This window comes from Lissotriton helveticus, chromosome 2_1 (genome assembly GCF_964261635.1).
Source record: "Lissotriton helveticus chromosome 2_1, aLisHel1.1, whole genome shotgun sequence".
Lineage (NCBI taxonomy): Eukaryota > Metazoa > Chordata > Amphibia > Caudata > Salamandridae > Lissotriton > Lissotriton helveticus.
The window spans coordinates 825,002,346-825,020,307 of NC_136059.1; the positions used below are offsets into that span (position 1 = coordinate 825,002,346).

A 17,962-nucleotide genomic window follows, 5' to 3' on the forward strand; every position below is an offset into this window, starting at 1 on the left:
AAAATCCAACTCTGCAAGAAAGAGCATCCATCGTAATTGCCTAGGTGTAAGAAGTCTTGCTAAACTCATGAATTGCAGATTACGATGGTCTTTGAAAACAGTTATTGTATGTCTTGCCCCTTTCAAATAGTGACGCCACTCTTTAAAAGCGTCTCGTATTGCTAATAATTCTTTTTCAGCAAGGACATAATTTTGTTCACTGTCATTTAACTTGCGGGACATGTGTGCTACGGGATGTAATTGGCCAGTGGCGGGATTTCTTTGAGAAAATACAGCTCCTATAGCAATATCGGAGGCGTCCACCCCTACGATGAATGGTTGTTCCATATTTGGATGTGTCAGAACAGGAGCTGAAGTAAAAGCCTTTTTAAGAGTGGCAAAGGCTGTGCCCGCTTCTTTTGACCAGTGAAACACCTCTTTCTTTCTTAGTTTTGTGATAGCTGCCACAGTATTGGAAAATTGGACAATAAACCTTCGGTAAAAATTGGCGAAACCAAGGAGAGATTGTACATGTTTTACTGAAGTAGGTGTAGCCCAGTCTGTTACTGCTTTAATTTTCCGTTCCTCCATCTGCATTCCCAAAGGAGATAGCGTTATCCCTAGAAATTCAACAGTGGTGACATGGAACTCACATTTAGTTATTTTACAATAGAGATGATTCTTTCGTAGAGCTAACAAAATTGTCTTTACATGCTGCTCATGTTCTGGTACGCTATTGGAATAAATGAGTATATCATCATGTTCTGGTACGCTATTGGAATAAATGAGTATATTATCTATATAGACAATTACGAATAAGTCCAGATAGTTTCTTAGGACGTAGTTTAAAAAGAATTGAAATGCGGCAGGCGCATTACAAAGTCCAAATGGCATCACAGTGTATTCATATAAACCATATCTGGTTTTAAAAGCTGTCTTCCATTCGTCACCAGAACGGATGCGCACCAAATGGTATGCTCCTCGTAGACCTAATTTTGTATAGATTACAGCTTTTTTAACTTGATCCAGAAGAATTGGAATCAGAGGTAAGGGGTATCTATTTTTGGCAGTGATCTCATTCAATGCCCTGTAATCTATACAAGCCCTCAGAACGCCATTTGCATTTGTAATAAAAAAAGTGGCGACCCTGCAGGGCATGTAGAGTGTCGAATGAATCCGTTAGCTAAGTAACGGTACAGGTATTCTCTCAGATATTGATTCTCCTGCTCGGTGAGAGCATGAATCCAAAAACTTGGGTCGATGGAGCCTGGTACTAAATCAAGTTTGACAGTCATACTCTCGATGAGTTGGTAAAACGTCTGCTTCTTGCTCATCAAATACGTCTGCGAACTTTGCATTCTACCAGGGTAATTCAGTGTCTCTTTCTGTCGCAGTTGCTACGTGTAGAGTAGATGGCATGGGGATCTTTTCCTTTATACAGTGTTCATGGCAAAAGGATGAGGTAAAATGCATGATTCTTTTTGTCCAATCGATGTGAGGATTATGAAGCGGTAGCCATTGTGTTCCTAAAATAAGACGATACTGTGGTGCCTGAATTATGTCGAATAGGATTTCCTGTGAATGTTTTTCGTCTTTGATATTATCATGGCAAATTAACTGTATTAATGTTGTTCGCAACGACACAGGGCCTCCTGACAGTATACTGCCATCTACTGCTAGCACGACTTCAGGGGTTAGCTTCTTCTTGCAAGGAATCTGCAGTCGTTTTGCTGTGGAGTCATCCATGAAATTTCCTGTCGCGCCAGAGTCTATTCAAGCACTCGTCGTGTGTTTTTTCGTCTGAAAACAAATTTCTGCTTCAATTCGGAAATGTGCTGTCTTAGGAATGTTTAACATGGTACTCCTAGTCTGTGAAGGGATGGTAACGACACCCAAGTGTAACCCTTCCTTAGTTCTTGGGTGTTTCAGTTTTTCTGACTGTGTTCCAAACTGGCAACACTTTTAGTGGAAGGTGGTCCCTTACCTTTTTGTTTTACTGGATACTCTTTTACAAAGTGTCCTTTGTGACCACAATATAAACATTGTCCGTTTTTCCTATGTAACTCTTTTTCCACTTTTGAAATTGGTTGACGCGATGTCCCAATCTCCATAGGCTCTGGTGCATTGTTTGTAGGGCTAGAACTAGAAAAGGACCTTGTTTTGTCAAAACGCCACATTGTTTTCTATGTTTTTTTCCGGTCTCCCTTTCGTTCGGATAGGTGGTAAACCAAACAAAGTAATAAGTTAATGAGATCAGAGCAATTTGAGGGTTGTGGATCGATCTGCGCCAAAACATCTTTTAAATCATCTTTTAGTCCCTGATAAAATAGTGCTGACCGTTTATCTTCAGGCCATGCTGTTTCGGCGACGAATCTTTTAAATTGTGTTAAATAGACAACCAAATCTTTGTTTCCTTGCTTTAACTCTTAACAGTTCTCGATCTGCTGAAAGAGTCACCGCTCTCCCGTCAAAAACATGTTCAAATTCTTGTACAAAGAGTTTCCAGTAATATAACAATGGGCTGTCTTTTTGAACCAATGGAATTGCCAAGGTAGCAGCGTCTCCAGACAAATATGAGATTAAAATTGCTATCTTGGATTGAGGATCAGGGAACGCGCTTGGTCTACAAGTGAAACTCTACTTGAGTAAAAAATATTTGAACTTTATTTGAGTACACAGAAAAACGCTCAGGAGCGGCTAATGGTATCGGAGTAGGAACGGTTATCGCTATGTTCGTAGGTGTAGAATCTGGAGGGAGCGGTGTGTTGTTCCAAATCTCCCGCAAAAGAGTTTGCTCACTAACTCCTACCTTTGTTTGTAGTTGAGCTACCTTATCAGCCAAAGCTGCAGTTGCGTTTTTGGATTCAACCATATCTCTCTGCATTTGAGTGATTACCTTTAACAGGTCGTCTAAAGTGGCCATGATAAAGCATCGTACAGACCAGGAGGAAATTAAATTTGTGGGCTCACTATTCTGTCAGAGCGCCACTTCCTCTGAGTCTGTACGTTGCTCTATGGGCCTACCTCTTGGTACCTCCAATTCAGCACTGGAAGTTAGAGTGACCAAGTGGGGGGAAGGGTTTGAGGAAGGGAACAGCTGGGAGGGAGACCTGTAAAACAAACAGATAAACATGAAAACAAAAACAATCAGTATAAATAATTCTCAGGTACCAGACAATGCTACGCTGAGTCTTATTGCTAATGAGTCTCTACTTTATCACAAGCCCGTGATACAAGTTATACAGAAAATACGCTTCTAAGGAATGTGTTACAATCACAACTTCCTAACAGTAAAGTTCAATAATAAACAGGGCATACTCATAATTATGATACACTACACAAATGAGCCCCTGTGCAAGCTTGCCCAAACGCTTGAAACATCAACATACCAAAAGTACCAAAGGGCTAATCCGAAAGTTCCACATATACTATGCCAAATGGACCCAGAGCACTAGTCCCTATGTTTACCAACTCAATATGCAAAAATGAGCCAGAGCTCTAAATTGTAATGCTGGACCTAATGCTCGACAACACACTGTTTTATTGAATTCCAAAATGCGCAATCAGCAGTGCGAGTGCAATCATACAATAGTCAAAATAAACTCCAGAGCGCACAGTTGTATGCTTGCCAAAATGTAGTTTGCAAAATGAGCCCCAAAGCGCACAATAGTGTATTGCCAAAACACTGAATGCAGCAAATGTGCTGCAAAGCGCACCGAATCCCAACAAGGAAATTATGTTACTCTGTTGCCTTCAAACAACAGAGGCTTACCTGCAGGCTCAAAGTAAATTGGAATTAACTCACGAGTCAGTAGAAGAGAGAGAGGCTACTTCCACACAGGATCCTGAATAGTGAGCCACGCCCAATGGATGTGGCTCCTTTTATAGGTAGACCACACCTATAGGCAACCACATCCAAAGTGACTGCTGTGTGGGGATTCTGGCATATGACCACACCCATAGGCAACCACACCCAAAGTGTCTGCTGTGTGGGGATTCTGGGATATGTAGTCCCCTATAATTACATCCAGCAGGGAAAAAGGAGAACATATTAAGGAAAATGAACAATGAAAGGGAAATACAAAGAAAACATATTGCAGTGTTTAATGTACATTTACAGGACACCGCAGCCACCATTTAGCAACAGGAAAATGTAGGTTCGCACATCCACATCATACCACAGTGCGGGCGGGCACTAGAACACGCACCACAGAGGCGACGCTAACAGTAAATATATGTGTGTATGTATGTATATGTATATGTGTGTGTGTGTGTGTGTGTATATATATGTTTGTGTGTGTATATATATATGTATGTGTGTGTGTGTATATATGTGTATGTGTGTGTGTATATATATGTGTGAATATATATGTATATATTTGTGTGTGTATATATTTGTGTGTGCATATATGTGTGTGTGTGTGCATATGTATATATGTATATGCACATACATATATATGCACACGCACATATATACATGCACACGCACATATATACATGCACACGCACATATATACACATATATGCCCACGCACATATATACATATAGATGCACACGCACATATATGCATATATATGCACACGCACATATATACATATATATATGCACACGCACATATATGTATGTATGTGTGCGCATACATATGTATATATGTGTGCACACATATATGTATATATGTGTGCGCACATATGTATATATGTGTGCGCACATATACGTATATATGTGTGCGCACATATATGTATTTGTGTATGCGCATATATATGTATGTGTGCGTATATATGTGTGCGTGCATATATATATGTATATATGTGTGTGCATATATATGTATATATATATGTGTGCATATATATGTATATATGTGTGTGTGCATATATATGTATGTGTGTGTGCATATATATGTATATATGTGTGCGTGCCTATGTATGTGCGTGCATATATGTGTGTGCATATATATGTGCATATGAGTGTGCGTGCATATATATGTATATGTGCGCATGCATATATGTGTGTGTGTGCATATATATGTGTGTGTGCATATGTGTGTGTGCATATATATGTATGTGTGTGTATATATATGTGTGTGCATATGTGTGTGTGTGCATATATGTGTGTGTGTGCGCGCATATATATGTATGTGTGTGTGCACATATGTGTGTGCATATATATGTATATATATGTGTGTGCATGTGTATATATATATGTGTGTGGGCATATTGAGGTAGCCTCTATATCGGACCAATCCCCCATTACGATTGGACTACATCTGCCCAACTATTGCCCAACACTAAGATGTGGCACCTTGACCCGAAATTGCTATCCCGCACCCTGCCGCTCCGAGATTACCGATGCCCCTAACACTAAGATAGTGATGATCTGGAATGCCCTCAAGGTGGTTGTAAGGAGGACCTATATAGCAATAGCGGCACAACTTAACAGGGAAAGGAAGGCCAAGTGTTCAGAATTGGAGACACAGGTGAGGGAGCTGGTGAAGTCCCAAAGGTGGGTGGGCTCACGTAAGATACAACGTCAACTAGCAATAACTAGGAAACAGCTCAAGGCCTTAGATATGGATCTAGCAGAATATGCTTTACTGCACATGAAACAATGATACAATGCAGGGGGAAACAAAACGGGAAGGCTGTTGGCACATAAGCAGACACATGAACAGTGTATTTCCCATATATTAGGGCATACCTCTCATCCCCTCACATGAGACTCAGAAATAGTCAGATTTCGGTCGGTTCTATGCACAGCTTTATAGTGCAGACCCGCTCTCCCATACTGACTGTTCCAGATACTTAGAGTGGGCCCACATCACGAAACTCCCAGACCTTACAGCTGCATCACTAGAATCGTACATCACAAAAGTTCTTGACGGTATAGGGAAGTTCAAGCAAGATAGAGCCCCAGGACAGGAAGGGTTCACAGCTGCATTCTACAAAATGTTTGCCACTCTGCTGTCCCCGGGCTGGCCCACCTGTATTACTCCTTTAGTGCAGAGGGTGCCTTCACGTAGACCATGAAATCGTCCATTATTAGTCCTACCAAAACCTGGGAAGGACTCCAAACTTTGCGCTTTCTACCAACCCATATCCCTATTAAATGTAGGCGCAAAATTATTCTCTGGGATTTCGGCAACTAGACTGGGGTGACTCGTGTCTGGGTTGATAGATCCGGACCAATCAGGTTTTGTCCCTGGATTCACATGCGGCAACAATCGCAAGCACATAGTCAATTTAATAGATAAATCTGTGAGATCCAGGGTCCCCACAATGCCTCTCTCCAACGACGCTGAACAAACATTCGGCCACGTGCACTGGCTCTTTTTACAGCTGGTCCTAGAGGCCACAGGTATGGGGCTTCGGTTCCAGTGATGGGTATGGCCCAGGTACAGCGGTTTGCGTTAATAGCATGATATCTTAACCCTTTCCTGTATTGAGGGGGACACAACAAGGGTGCCCGCTTTCACCGCTCTTGTTTGCACTCTATATGGAGCGGCTGGCAGAGCGTATACGGGGCCACCCCCTTATATAAGGGGTTTACATGGTGGGCCAATCCCACAAGATAATATTATACGCTGATGATGTGCTTTTAGCCATCTCTAACCCGCATCAGTCTTTGCCTCCGCTGTTGGAGGAACTCGAGCAATTCGAGGGGCCTTGGGGTTTAAAGTAAACACAGCCTAATCCCAAGCTTTCAACCTCACTGTCACATAGGAAGATCAGGCTATTCTAGCCAGGACGTTTCCATTCACCTGCGCTACATAGGGAATCCCCTTACTAAGCATTCACCTACTCCTAACCATTGCAAAGGCAGTGTTGTATAACTACGCCACCCTACTTGACACTACACACTCCCTGCTACAATCTTGGCATGGAGGACCACTTTCTTGAGTAGCACGAATAGCTGCCATCAAAATGTCCCTACTACCCAAGATCTTATTCTAAATGCAGGCGATACCACTGCAACCCCCCTGTCAATGCTGCATAAAATCCAACACACTCTAGAGGCCTTCTTTTGGGGCTGTAAACATGCAACAAATGGCACGAGAACAGGCTTACCTTCCATTAGAAAAGAGCTGGCTTGTCATACTCCATCTATTGCGCTACTACCAGGCAGCTCAATTACACTTCCTGGTGGAATGGCAACACCCATGCACAGCAAAAAACCCGTGCTTCCTTGACCAGGCAGTCGCGGGGATCCATATTTGGAAAACTCACTGGGTTCCACCACAACATCGCCCTCTGGGGTGTATACCTCTCCAGTAGTGTGGGCCATAATGGGAGTGACTTTGTGTTTCTAAGCAACTCTCTACTGGTTTGTGCTGACCTTTTACTTAGTTAGGTGCTGCATAAATGTCGTGTGGTTTTCTCTGAAAACCAGCCTCATTTATTATGGATGAGGATTCTCAGAATCACAGCAGGACTACCATCTTCTGCATAATAATTATTTTTAAGGGTCATCCCTTTCATCATCCTCGGCCAACATGAACCCTTGAAGGTACCTTTTGGGTATATGAGCACCATATCTTTGCTGTGGCGGGCAGAGGAGACAGACTTCAATGCTGACACACCGAGACAAGACGCTGAAGCTCCTGCACGCAGACACACCAGCACGCAGTTGGCTGACATCCCTCGCAGGGTGTCCATTCGAGGACAAGACTGGGTCCTTCATTCTCTCTCGCCAGGTAATGGGGTTGGTTCTTTCCTAGGGGGACTCTTGGCTCTACACCTACATACATGCTAGGTACATTTAGGTACATCTAGTTAGGGTTAGCATCATAGGAGTAAGTATTTTTCCTGGCATGTATCTATATACCTGCATATATCTATTGTTTTTAGCACTATGGTAAAAATCGACCATCCTTTTACTCTTTTGGTGCTTATAATCGTTTATATCGGTTTCTGTGTTATGGTTGTTGCAGCACACATATTTCACACTAGAATGACGCTCGCTCAATAAATGCTTATGGAAATGTCTCAATCGATTAGTCTGTGTATTTCTCTGAGACAAGGTGAGCACAAGTGATTGAGTGAAAAGTACAGTACTGTTTCCACGATCCCTGAGGGGTCAGGGTTGTCATGTTTGATAGTTGCCAGAAACTATTCTCTCCCTAAAAGAGCCTTTGTCACCTGCCAGCCAGAGGGTGGTGGTGGGGTTGTTGACTTGAACTCAATGTCTTCCATCCTCTTCTTGATTCAGCCTTGTTCCAGTCACCCTTTATGCCCCTTCAGTTCATTGCATTGTGGTGTCCTGTCAAATGCCAGTGGTGAGGAAACATCTCTTGGAGACCTTAATCAACTAACTACAATCCATCCAGATGATTCAGTGTTTGCCAAATCAATAGTGCATCCATTGCAAGCCACACATACACATCACCCTATAACAACAGTACACATTAGTCACCTACATATTGACCGTAGAGATCAAAGCTTATACAATTTTCTAAGTGTTGGCTCCTTCAGTGGTGTATCCTTTTAAGTTGGACCTGCATATGATATCATATCATATCATCAATCTACATATCAATTGTGAAGAAATTAAAATAAACCTACAACAGCCACAAATAACTTACTATGGTTTGAAAGCCACATAAATAGAAAGATAGTTCAAAACGTAACCGCTTAAACCTGAGTGATGGACAATTGTGCATCTCAGTAGAACAAAAACAATTACAATGTCCCTGCAGCACACTATTCCACACAGATAATCTTCATATATAATACATTGTGATATCATTTTAGTTTTTTTCCATAAAGAAGGAGAAATAAAGATGGATCACTAGTTAAATCGCCACGCTGTTCAAGGGCTTTATAGTCCACGTAGTTTTGCATTATCCTTTTGTGGAGTTTTAGGTGCCTTATGTCATTACACACTGCTAGGTATTCTGCAGCATTTTGTACTGTTTGGCAGCTTTCATCTGGCCCACTCTCCCTCAGCCCTCTTCTTCCAGCTGTGGCCTGCTGCTGGACCTAGCCTACTAAAGGGCATTTTCTTTCTACCTACCCTAAGCTTTTTATGCTAATGTTAGCTTATGCTAGCCCTACTTTTCTGTGTTAAAAGCAGTGGACTAGAGTGGACAGTGTAGTCCAGACTATCTCACTGATACCCTCAGCTTACTGGCCTTACTTTTCCAAATAACTGAAAACTAACCCAACATATTCTATCCATTGCCCCCATTCAGTGACCCCAGCCAGCTCTATCTTTTTCAGTTGGGTACACCATGTTCCTTGTTGAGAAATCTCAGATTAACAGCCCTCTGCATTATTAACTATGGCCCTGCTATTCAAGCCTGTCAACTCTCTGAGTCACTCAAGGCTGATGTGGAAACAGATTTTCCTGTGACTGCCATATCTTAATCAAGAACTTGTGATGATTGAAAGATGTCATACCCATGAAAACAACAGGAGCTTTAGATGTATTCATTTTCCAAAACCATTCTTTGCTCATCCTCAGTAAATACCTATTATGTATGAAAAGAAAAACCAATTCCTTTAGCTGAAGTTTATTAGTGTTTCAGTTTAATTATAAGGCAAGTTACCATTGAGTGCCTTTTACCTTTTTATGCAAGATTACCTTAAAAATTCAGGGGAATTTAATTGCATGTAATCTTATTTTACCTGGTCTGCGGCCATATTTGTGACATTCAAAAAATACAATGAAATTTATAAATTGACAATTCTGTTTTCTTCTGCCTCTTAGTTTTTCATACTTATGTCAAACACAATTCATCATTCGTTGTCGTTTACCAGTAACAATTTCTTAATATTTCAAAGTTCAGGATGTGTGGTATAGGCCAACCACTTTTTGATACATATTCTCTATAAATAATTATTTCTTTTTAATATTGTGCATATTTTCCTCAACCCAGCTTTGACATTTGTCCTTTTTTTCAATTGAGCTCGGTCCCTTTACACTTCTTATCTTGAAGAATGTGCTGGATCTTATTCTGAAGTTGAAAGGTCCTTTATGATTTATCACATGAAAGACTCAAAAGATTAATGCAATCTCATACGAGTAACTATTTCTTTGAACCTTTCCAGGTAGCCAAAGCAGCATTTCAGAAAAATAATGACCCCCTGGATGCAGCCATTTTTTACCTTGCGATGAAGAAAAAAGCTGTAGTTTGGGGATTATTCAGGTAAAAAAAGTTTGATATTGGATGGAGTTTTTAAAACCTATAGTTACGTTTATTGTCTTATATTAATGTGTGCCTCAATTAGTTGAATTGAAAAACCTTTAGCCAAATCATTATTAAATATGTTGAAGCGTGGCTTCGTTAATTCAAGATTCAGAGTCTGTAAATTCATACAATAATATTAATTATATGAAGTATATGCATCTCTTATCAAAGTCACAAATTTTACTAATCGAACAGTTAAACTCCAAGGCAACACAGACGGCAAAGGTGTATTATTGGGCATAAAAAAGGAAAATACATGGCTAGCACTTAAATGTGTTTTGTACACGTACACCTTCAGAAGGCATGCAAGCAGGCTGATACAGACACCAAATGCTCAGTCTATTGAGCCTTTCTGGAGATGATTCTTGTATGCCTACTTTGATTAAAGTGATTGTTTTCAGCTTAAGGTGGAGAAATAGGATTGGAACAGCGGGCGGCATCATTTACTGCTGACCTGAAATGAGAGAGAAATTAATCCTGGAACATGAGCCATAGACAATTTATATGACTGTTTTTCCCTATCTATGCAGTGATCTAAGCAACAGGGATGTAAAATACCATAGTTTCTGACGACATTCTGTAGCATTGTCCTATTATTACATCAGCTTTATCATACTATCTCATTCTGTTGAGAATTGTGTTGATGGCAGTGTTTCAGTCGTCATCTTAAATTAAGTGGTCCCCTAAATTTGCACAGTTGGTGAGGAATTCCACTAATAGCTTCAGAAGCAATGAGAAGAAGTCTAACTGGGCAAATGCATACCTGCTCTTTGGTATAGCCACATTTAATTGATCCTAGGGTTTTCTGAAGAGCCGAACTAAACCATTAGGAAGAATTAGAAGAATAAAGAGTAGGAGCGAATCGGCTACTGCTGACTACCTTACCCACCAAGGTTCTCATATTCTTATTTCTTGCTAAATGTGTCTCTCCTAAAGAAGCACTATATCCAGTGAATTTTGGCCAAGTATCCAAGTACTTTCTTATGTTTAATATAGTGAGAAAGGACCTTCATATTTAAGGAGGTTCAAGAGATGGAAAATATGCTTCCTGGACAGAAGGAGCTGACATGTCGACTTAGTGACCCTGTTGAGGCACCACACTTGCCTTTACAGAGACTGAAGAGCTGATATGAGGGGCTTCTACAAATATCAGGGTGTACAGCAGGCCAAAACACACCTGTCTTGTGAGCTTTGTGGGCCACTTTGTGAGCAGCCCTACTATGAATTTGAACTAACAGTTAAACAAGAAGATGGGCTAAAATATGAGGAAGCTGGTGGAAGGTGGAGATGTCAAGCAATTGGGTGAGAAGATGAAGTAGGAGGTACAGTGGAAAGGGGGCAAGCAGGGACTTAGAATAAATCTTTGATCGGTGGGCTATAATCCCAGCCAAAGACCATGGGATTCTTGGCACAAGGGACATGAAGAATAGACAATGACATGGATAAAGAAACAGGAACACAATTCCAAAGTCAGGCGAGCGGAAAAGAGAGGGATCGGATGCCAGGGTCAAGATGAGCCCCTGCATGGGTTAGATAGTATGCCTAATGAGGGGACTGTGAGCCACTCTAGTGTGAGTGTTTTAATATAGAAAGGGGCAAGATCAGGACCAAGCAATAGGGTTCTGTAAGTAGCATGAACGATATGGTGGATATCATATTAAGATATGTTTTTCTGGGCAGTGCCAGACGCTCCAGAAGATAAGCACCAAATAAGTTAAGGGAGATCATTGCATAGAAGTCCTGTGAGAGTGAGAGAGGTAGAGAGCACCATGGCACCTCCAAAATGGGCATCTAATAGAGGAATCTAGCTGCAGATTCCTTGCCTTTGAATTTATCAGGCGTCAGACTGGATCTGGAAGATTTCTCTTCAAGCAATAAGTAGGTGGCATCAGTTGACTCCATGTGATGTTGTCCGCATCGTCTGCGCCGTTGTGATGTCTGCGTCACCTATATAGGCACCTTTTCGGTGCGCTGACGTCAGTTTTTTCATCCTGCGCCACCCAGTGCACATCCACGAAGAGAGCTATCCTCTGTCACTTTTTGACAGGCTTTTTTGACGTTTTGTCGACTCCTTTTTTTGGTGTGTATGTTTTCCTTCATGTCTAACAAGACTCCTGGTTCAAACCGTGCAGCGCCTGTCACAATGCCATGTTGGTGATGGACCCACACCTGGTTTGCTTCTGGTGCCTGGAGCGTGACCACGACTCAGTCATGCTCTGACTGCCGGGCCATAGCTCTGAAAGCTTTGAGGGAGTGGTCCCTAAAGTTGCATGCGGCCCGACATTCAGCACCTCGTTGCTCTCCTTGGAGGTCTCGTTCACAGTCCCAGCACTGGTCTGGAAGTCCTAAGTCTTTGTCATCCCACTCAAAGTCGTTGAGTTAGTCAGGTAATCAGCACAAAAAAACACATGAAGCCCAAGCATGCTTCAATTTCTCCCTGTCCAGTGGCTGACGTGACGGAGGAGTCTCTGCGTTCTAGGCCCCATTCTCCTGAACATGTGCCTGGGTCGGATCTATGCTTACCCCACCTTTTCAGGAACCAGAGCTACCCCTGTACAGCCTAAAGAATAGTATGAGACCATATGCCTCATATTTGGGTGGCCTGACCCTACTGCTGTGCCTTCCGGCCCGAGGCTCAAAGGGGGCTCCATTGGGCTTCGCGCCTGCAGCTCTGGCACCGTTGACCTCCCCCACCCCCATTGATCCGGAGATGGATCCAGACCGACACAGGTCATGCCATAGCGACCTTCCCCGGCACCACAACAGACTCCCTATGCCGCTGGCGCCCCTGGCGGCACCATCCCCATTCTAATTCCTGATGAGCCGGACCCTTGGGTCCTATGTCGTTTCCTTAGCCTTATCCTGAAAGGCTGGGAATGGATGAAGATTGGAAGGGGTTGTTGGTCCCTTTACAAGACCAGAACTCACGGGCTACTGCGAAGGCCTTGGACCTCTCAATGGCCGTACGGCCCTTTCACACCTTTGTGGCTACAGAAGGGTCTTTCAGGAGTGCCAGCCATACCCTGGGCACAAGACCGCTCCTGTTCAGCAACCTCCATGCGAGCATGGGCATAACTTGTTTCAACCCTGTGGGTCAGACGGCCAGAGTTCTGGTCAGACCCCCACCTCCCTGCAGCTTCAGCCTCCAAACCTTCCTAGTCCGGCCCTTCCATATCATGGGCGACCAATTGGTGGCAGGATCAATCATCACCTCCACCACTGGCAGCACATCGCTTTGGACAGGTGAGTTCAAAGAGGCTACTCCCTCCCCTTCCAGACTACCCCTCTCTCCATGCAACTAACTTACGAGCAGCTGATGGAGGACCATCTGACTTTGCTTCAGGAGGAAGTCATAAGTCTCTTTGCCTAGAGAGCCATAGAGAGTGTTCCTGCGCCAGGAGTAGGCTGTGGGTGTTATTCCTGCTTCTTTCTGGTCCCAAAAAAGGACAAGGGCCTTCGCCCTATCCTTGATCTGCAAGCCTCAACTTCTTGCTCAAAAAGGAAAAATTCAAGATGCTCACTCTGGCTCAGGTCTTGTCTGCCCTGGACCCAGGAGACTGGATGGTAGCTTTGAACATGCAGGATGCCTATTTTCACATTCCTGTCCTGCCTGCACATCGGCCCTACCTTGGGTTTATGGTAGGTGACAAGCATTTTCAGTTCAGCGTGCTCCCCTTTGGCCTTACCAGTGCCCCGTGGGTGTTCACCAAGATCATGGCGGTGGTCACAGCTCATGGGTGCTAGTCTGTCGCCCCCTACGTGAAGGCTGGCCGTTGAAGGCAGTATCACCCCAGGCTGTAGTCTCTCACCTCCAGACTATCTCGAACCTCCTCTATTAGAGGGGGTCAGGTGTGCTGAAGTCACACCTGACTCACTCTCAAACACTCCCTTTCAGCTGAGATGTTCTGGACAGTTTCAGGCCTATCCTCCTGAATGGCAAGCTCATGATATTCAAGCTAGGATTCCGATGTTTATGGCCTGCTGCTTCTTTCTAGTGACACATGCCAGACATATGCGGGCTCTGCAGTGGGACTTGAAGTACCAGATGGTGCAACATCAGGGAAATCCCTCCAACATGGTCCAGATCTTTGAGGGAGCTGCACAGGACCTGTAGTTGTAGCTTACCACCACTCCCTTGCCCAACCAGACCACACAGTAGTGACAGATGCATCACTCTGTGGATTGGGTGGACATTTGGAAAGGGTGGAGATCTTCTTTCAATCAAAGGAAAGCTGGTTCAAGTGTTTACGGACAGCAGCACTGCCAAGTAGTACTGCAACAAACACACTGGGGTGAGTCTATAGACACTTTGTCAAGAGGCCCTGCACCTCTGGACATGGCTGGAACAGCAGGGCATATCCCTGGTGGTTCAAGACCTGGCAAGTTCTCTGAACATCAGGGCTGACAAACTCACCTGTCAATGCTTGGCTGATCACAAATCATATTTCCATCCGGAGGTGGTGCAAGGTTTCTTTCAACAGTGGCGAGAGCCTTGGTTAGATCTGTTTGCCTCTGCAGAGAACGCGCAATGTCAGCAGTTTTGCGCCCTGGAGTTTTCCATGTGGCTCTCGCTCGGTGACGCTTTTTGTCTTGAGTGGAGCTCAGGCCTCCTACATGCCTTTCCGCCCATACCACTCTCGTCCAGAGTGCTCAAGAAGATCAGGAGCGACCAGGCCCAAGTCATTCTTGTGACTCTGCACTGAGCACAAAGAGTTTGGTATCTCAAGGTTCCCCAACTGAGCATCGATCCTCTATCCGGCTACCCCTTCAGCTTTGTACTAGGGCTTCTTTTTCCCCCAAAAGTGGTAGCCACCAATATGTCTCCTTGCCCACTTTCCCCGCTCCTCTGCACCCCTCTAAAGAAGAGACACGACTCCACCGTGTGGATCCCAAAAAGAGCGTTGTCATTCTACCTTGACTGCACTAGAGTTCCAGGTGGATGGGCAACTCTTCATGGGGTACGTTGGGAACGAAGAAAGGTCTTGCAGTGCAGAAGAGAACGATCTTGCAATGGGTCATCCTCTGAACCAAAAGTTGCTATGCTCTGGCCAAAAAGCAGCCTCCTTTAGGCTTATGGGCTCATTCTAAGGCTGATACCACGGCTTTGCAGCGTGGAGTTCTAGTCTTCGCCATTTATCAGGCATCAAAGTGGGCATCCCTGCACACGTTTACCAAGCACAACTGCCTGGACAATCAAGTCCACAGGGATGGCCTTTTTGGCCTCTCTGTCCTGCAGGACTTCCTGGTCCAAACTTGCCCGCAGTCTCTCCGGGGACAGTATTGCTTGTGTATCTATTCAATGGTAAGGAATTTGCAGGCTAGACTTCTTTATCAGATAGTCAAGTTACTTACCTTCTGTAACTGAGCCACCCATCCTACCTGCGCAGTGGTAGGTTTCTAGAGTCAGGCTGATACCTTTCAGGGCCCTAGTTAGTAAGAAATACACCAGTGTCAGTGCACCTCATGGCTCCGTGCTTCTGGTGCAGAAAGTTGTGAAAAGTAACTGAAATCAGCACGCTGAGGTGGTGCCTATATTGGTGATGTGCACACATTCGCTCATCTAGCCCCTCTCCATTGGAACCGTCTGCCGGATGAGCTTCGAGCCTGCACAACTTTGGAGCAGTCCAAGAAGCAGCTAAAAACCTGGCTGTTCTAAACCGCAAATCTGTCTTAGCTACCAGTACTGTGCAGCCAAAGGCACCAAGAGATCCCTGATGGGATGATTTGTTGCGCTCTACAAATCCTAAATAATAAAATAATAATAATAATAATATCCAGTCTGACAAATGAGAAAGTCGAAGGTAAGCAATCTGAAGCTAGATTATCTCTCTACCAGATAGAGCATACCGAAGGTAAGTAACTTGTCCATTGAGGACAGCTGGTATCTATATTTACCCAGAGGACAAAAAGACATTCAACACATCATGTAAATTCAAAGTGCAAAATCAGAACTATCTATTGTTATGTTGTGTCGATTTGTATAGCTCGCTTATCACCCATGAGGGTATCCAGTCGCTTTTTTGTTTCTTCAGTCTTTTGGAGTAACGATCTACATCTAAGAAAAATTCCTGCGAAACAGGGTTTGTATAGTCTTTGACTTGATATCATTAGTGATCAGCATGTTTGTGGGCTCTTGCAGACCATATTTAGTTTTCCAGCATTTTAGTCTTGTGCAAAGATTAGTCGGAAATGAAAAATCAGGTTCCTGGTGGATCGTGTAGCCCTTAATCAATCAAAGTGTATGTAGAGCACGCTACTTACCCGCGAGGGTCTCAAGGCGCTGAGGAGAGGGGGGGAGGTGCTACTACTGCTCGAAGAGCCAGGTCTTTGGGAGTCTTCTGAAGGCGAGTAGGTCTTGAGTCTGCTGTATGTGGGTAGGGAGGGTGTTCCAGGTCTTAGTGGCGAGGTAGGAGAAGGCTCTGCCCCCGGAGGTCGTTCGTTGGATGCGGGGGACAGCGGGGAGGCTGGCAGAGCGGAGCTGGCGGGTGGGGCTGTAGAAGCTGAGTCTGCTGTTAAGGTAGGCTGGTCCGGTGTTGTGGAGTGCTTTGTGTGCGTGGGTGAGGAGCTTGAAGGTGATCCTCTTGTCAACGGGGAGCCAGTGTAGGTCTCTCAGGTGGGGAGTGATGTGGCTGCGGTGGGGGACGTTGACGATCAGTCGGGCGGAGGCGTTTTGGATGCTTTGTAGTCATCGTAGGTGTTTGGCTGGGATTCCTGCATAGAGTGCGTTGCCGTAGTCCAGTCTGCTGCTGACGAGGGCCTGTGTCACTGTTCTTCTTGTTTCGGTCGGGATCCACTTGTAGATCCTGCAGAGCATGCGGAGGGTGTTGTAGCATTAGGAGGAGACGGCGTTGACCTGCTTAGCCATAGAGAGGGAGGAGTCGAGGATGAATCCTAGGTTGCGTGCATGGTCGGTGGGTGTTGGTGCTGTTCCCAGTGTGGTCGGTCACCAGGAGTCGTCCCAGGCTGAGGGGGTGGGTCCGAGGATGAGTACCTCCGTCTTGTCCAAGTTCTTCTTCAGACGGTTGCTCCTCATCCAGTGGGCGGCGGCCTTCATTCCCTCATGGAGGTTGGTTTTGGCGGCGTGTGGGTCCTTGGTGAGGGAGACGTTGAGCTGGGTGTCGTTGGCGTAGGAGATGATGTTGAGGTTGTGCTGGCGGGCCACTTGTGCGAGGGGGCCATGTAGATGTTGACCAGCGTTGGGATGAGTCCTTGGGGACGCCGCAGATGATGTTGGTGGCTTTGGATGAAGGGTGGGAGGCGGACGCTCTGGGTTCTGCCGGAGAGGAAGAACGTGGTCCAGTCAAGGGCCTTCTCTTGTATTCTGGCTTCTAGGAGGCATGTATTTAGAGTGCGATGGCAGACCATGTTGAAGGCGGCAGACCGGTCCAGGAGGATGAGGGCTGATGTTTCGCCGTTGTCTAGTTGGTGCCTGATGTCGTTAGTGGCAGCGATGAGGGCTGTCTCGGTGCTGTGGTTTCGTCTGAATCCAGACTGGGACGGGTCCAGGATGTTGTTGTCTTCCAGGTGGCGGGCCAATTGCCTGTTGACGATTTTCTCGATGACCTTTGCCGGGAACGGGAGCAGGGAGATGGGCCAGAAGTTCTTGAGGTCCTTGGGGTCCGCTTTGGGCTTCTTGAGGAGGGCCTTGATTTCGGCGTGCTTCCAGCTTTCCGGGGATGTTGCTGTTTCGAAGGAGATGTTGATGACCTTCCGTAGTTGGGATGCGATGGCTGTGTCTGCTTTGTTGGATACGTGGTGTGGGCACGGGTTTGATGGAGATCCTCAGTGGATGGAGTTCA

The 17,962-nt window shown here is 44.8% G+C and overlaps 1 protein-coding gene across 4 annotated transcripts in view; it reads left to right on the forward strand.

Annotated features, from left to right (window-relative positions):
- Nucleotides 1–17,962, forward strand: part of DMXL1 (Dmx like 1) — a 2,287,446-nt gene that overhangs the window by 1,056,166 nt on the left and 1,213,318 nt on the right. For all 4 annotated transcript variants that reach the window (XM_078675553.1, XM_078675555.1, XM_078675552.1 and 1 more), the window contains one exon: nucleotides 10,024–10,121. In XM_078675553.1, the coding sequence (XP_078531679.1) occupies nucleotides 10,024–10,121 (98 nt within the window). The remainder of the gene's footprint in view (nucleotides 1–10,023; nucleotides 10,122–17,962) is intronic.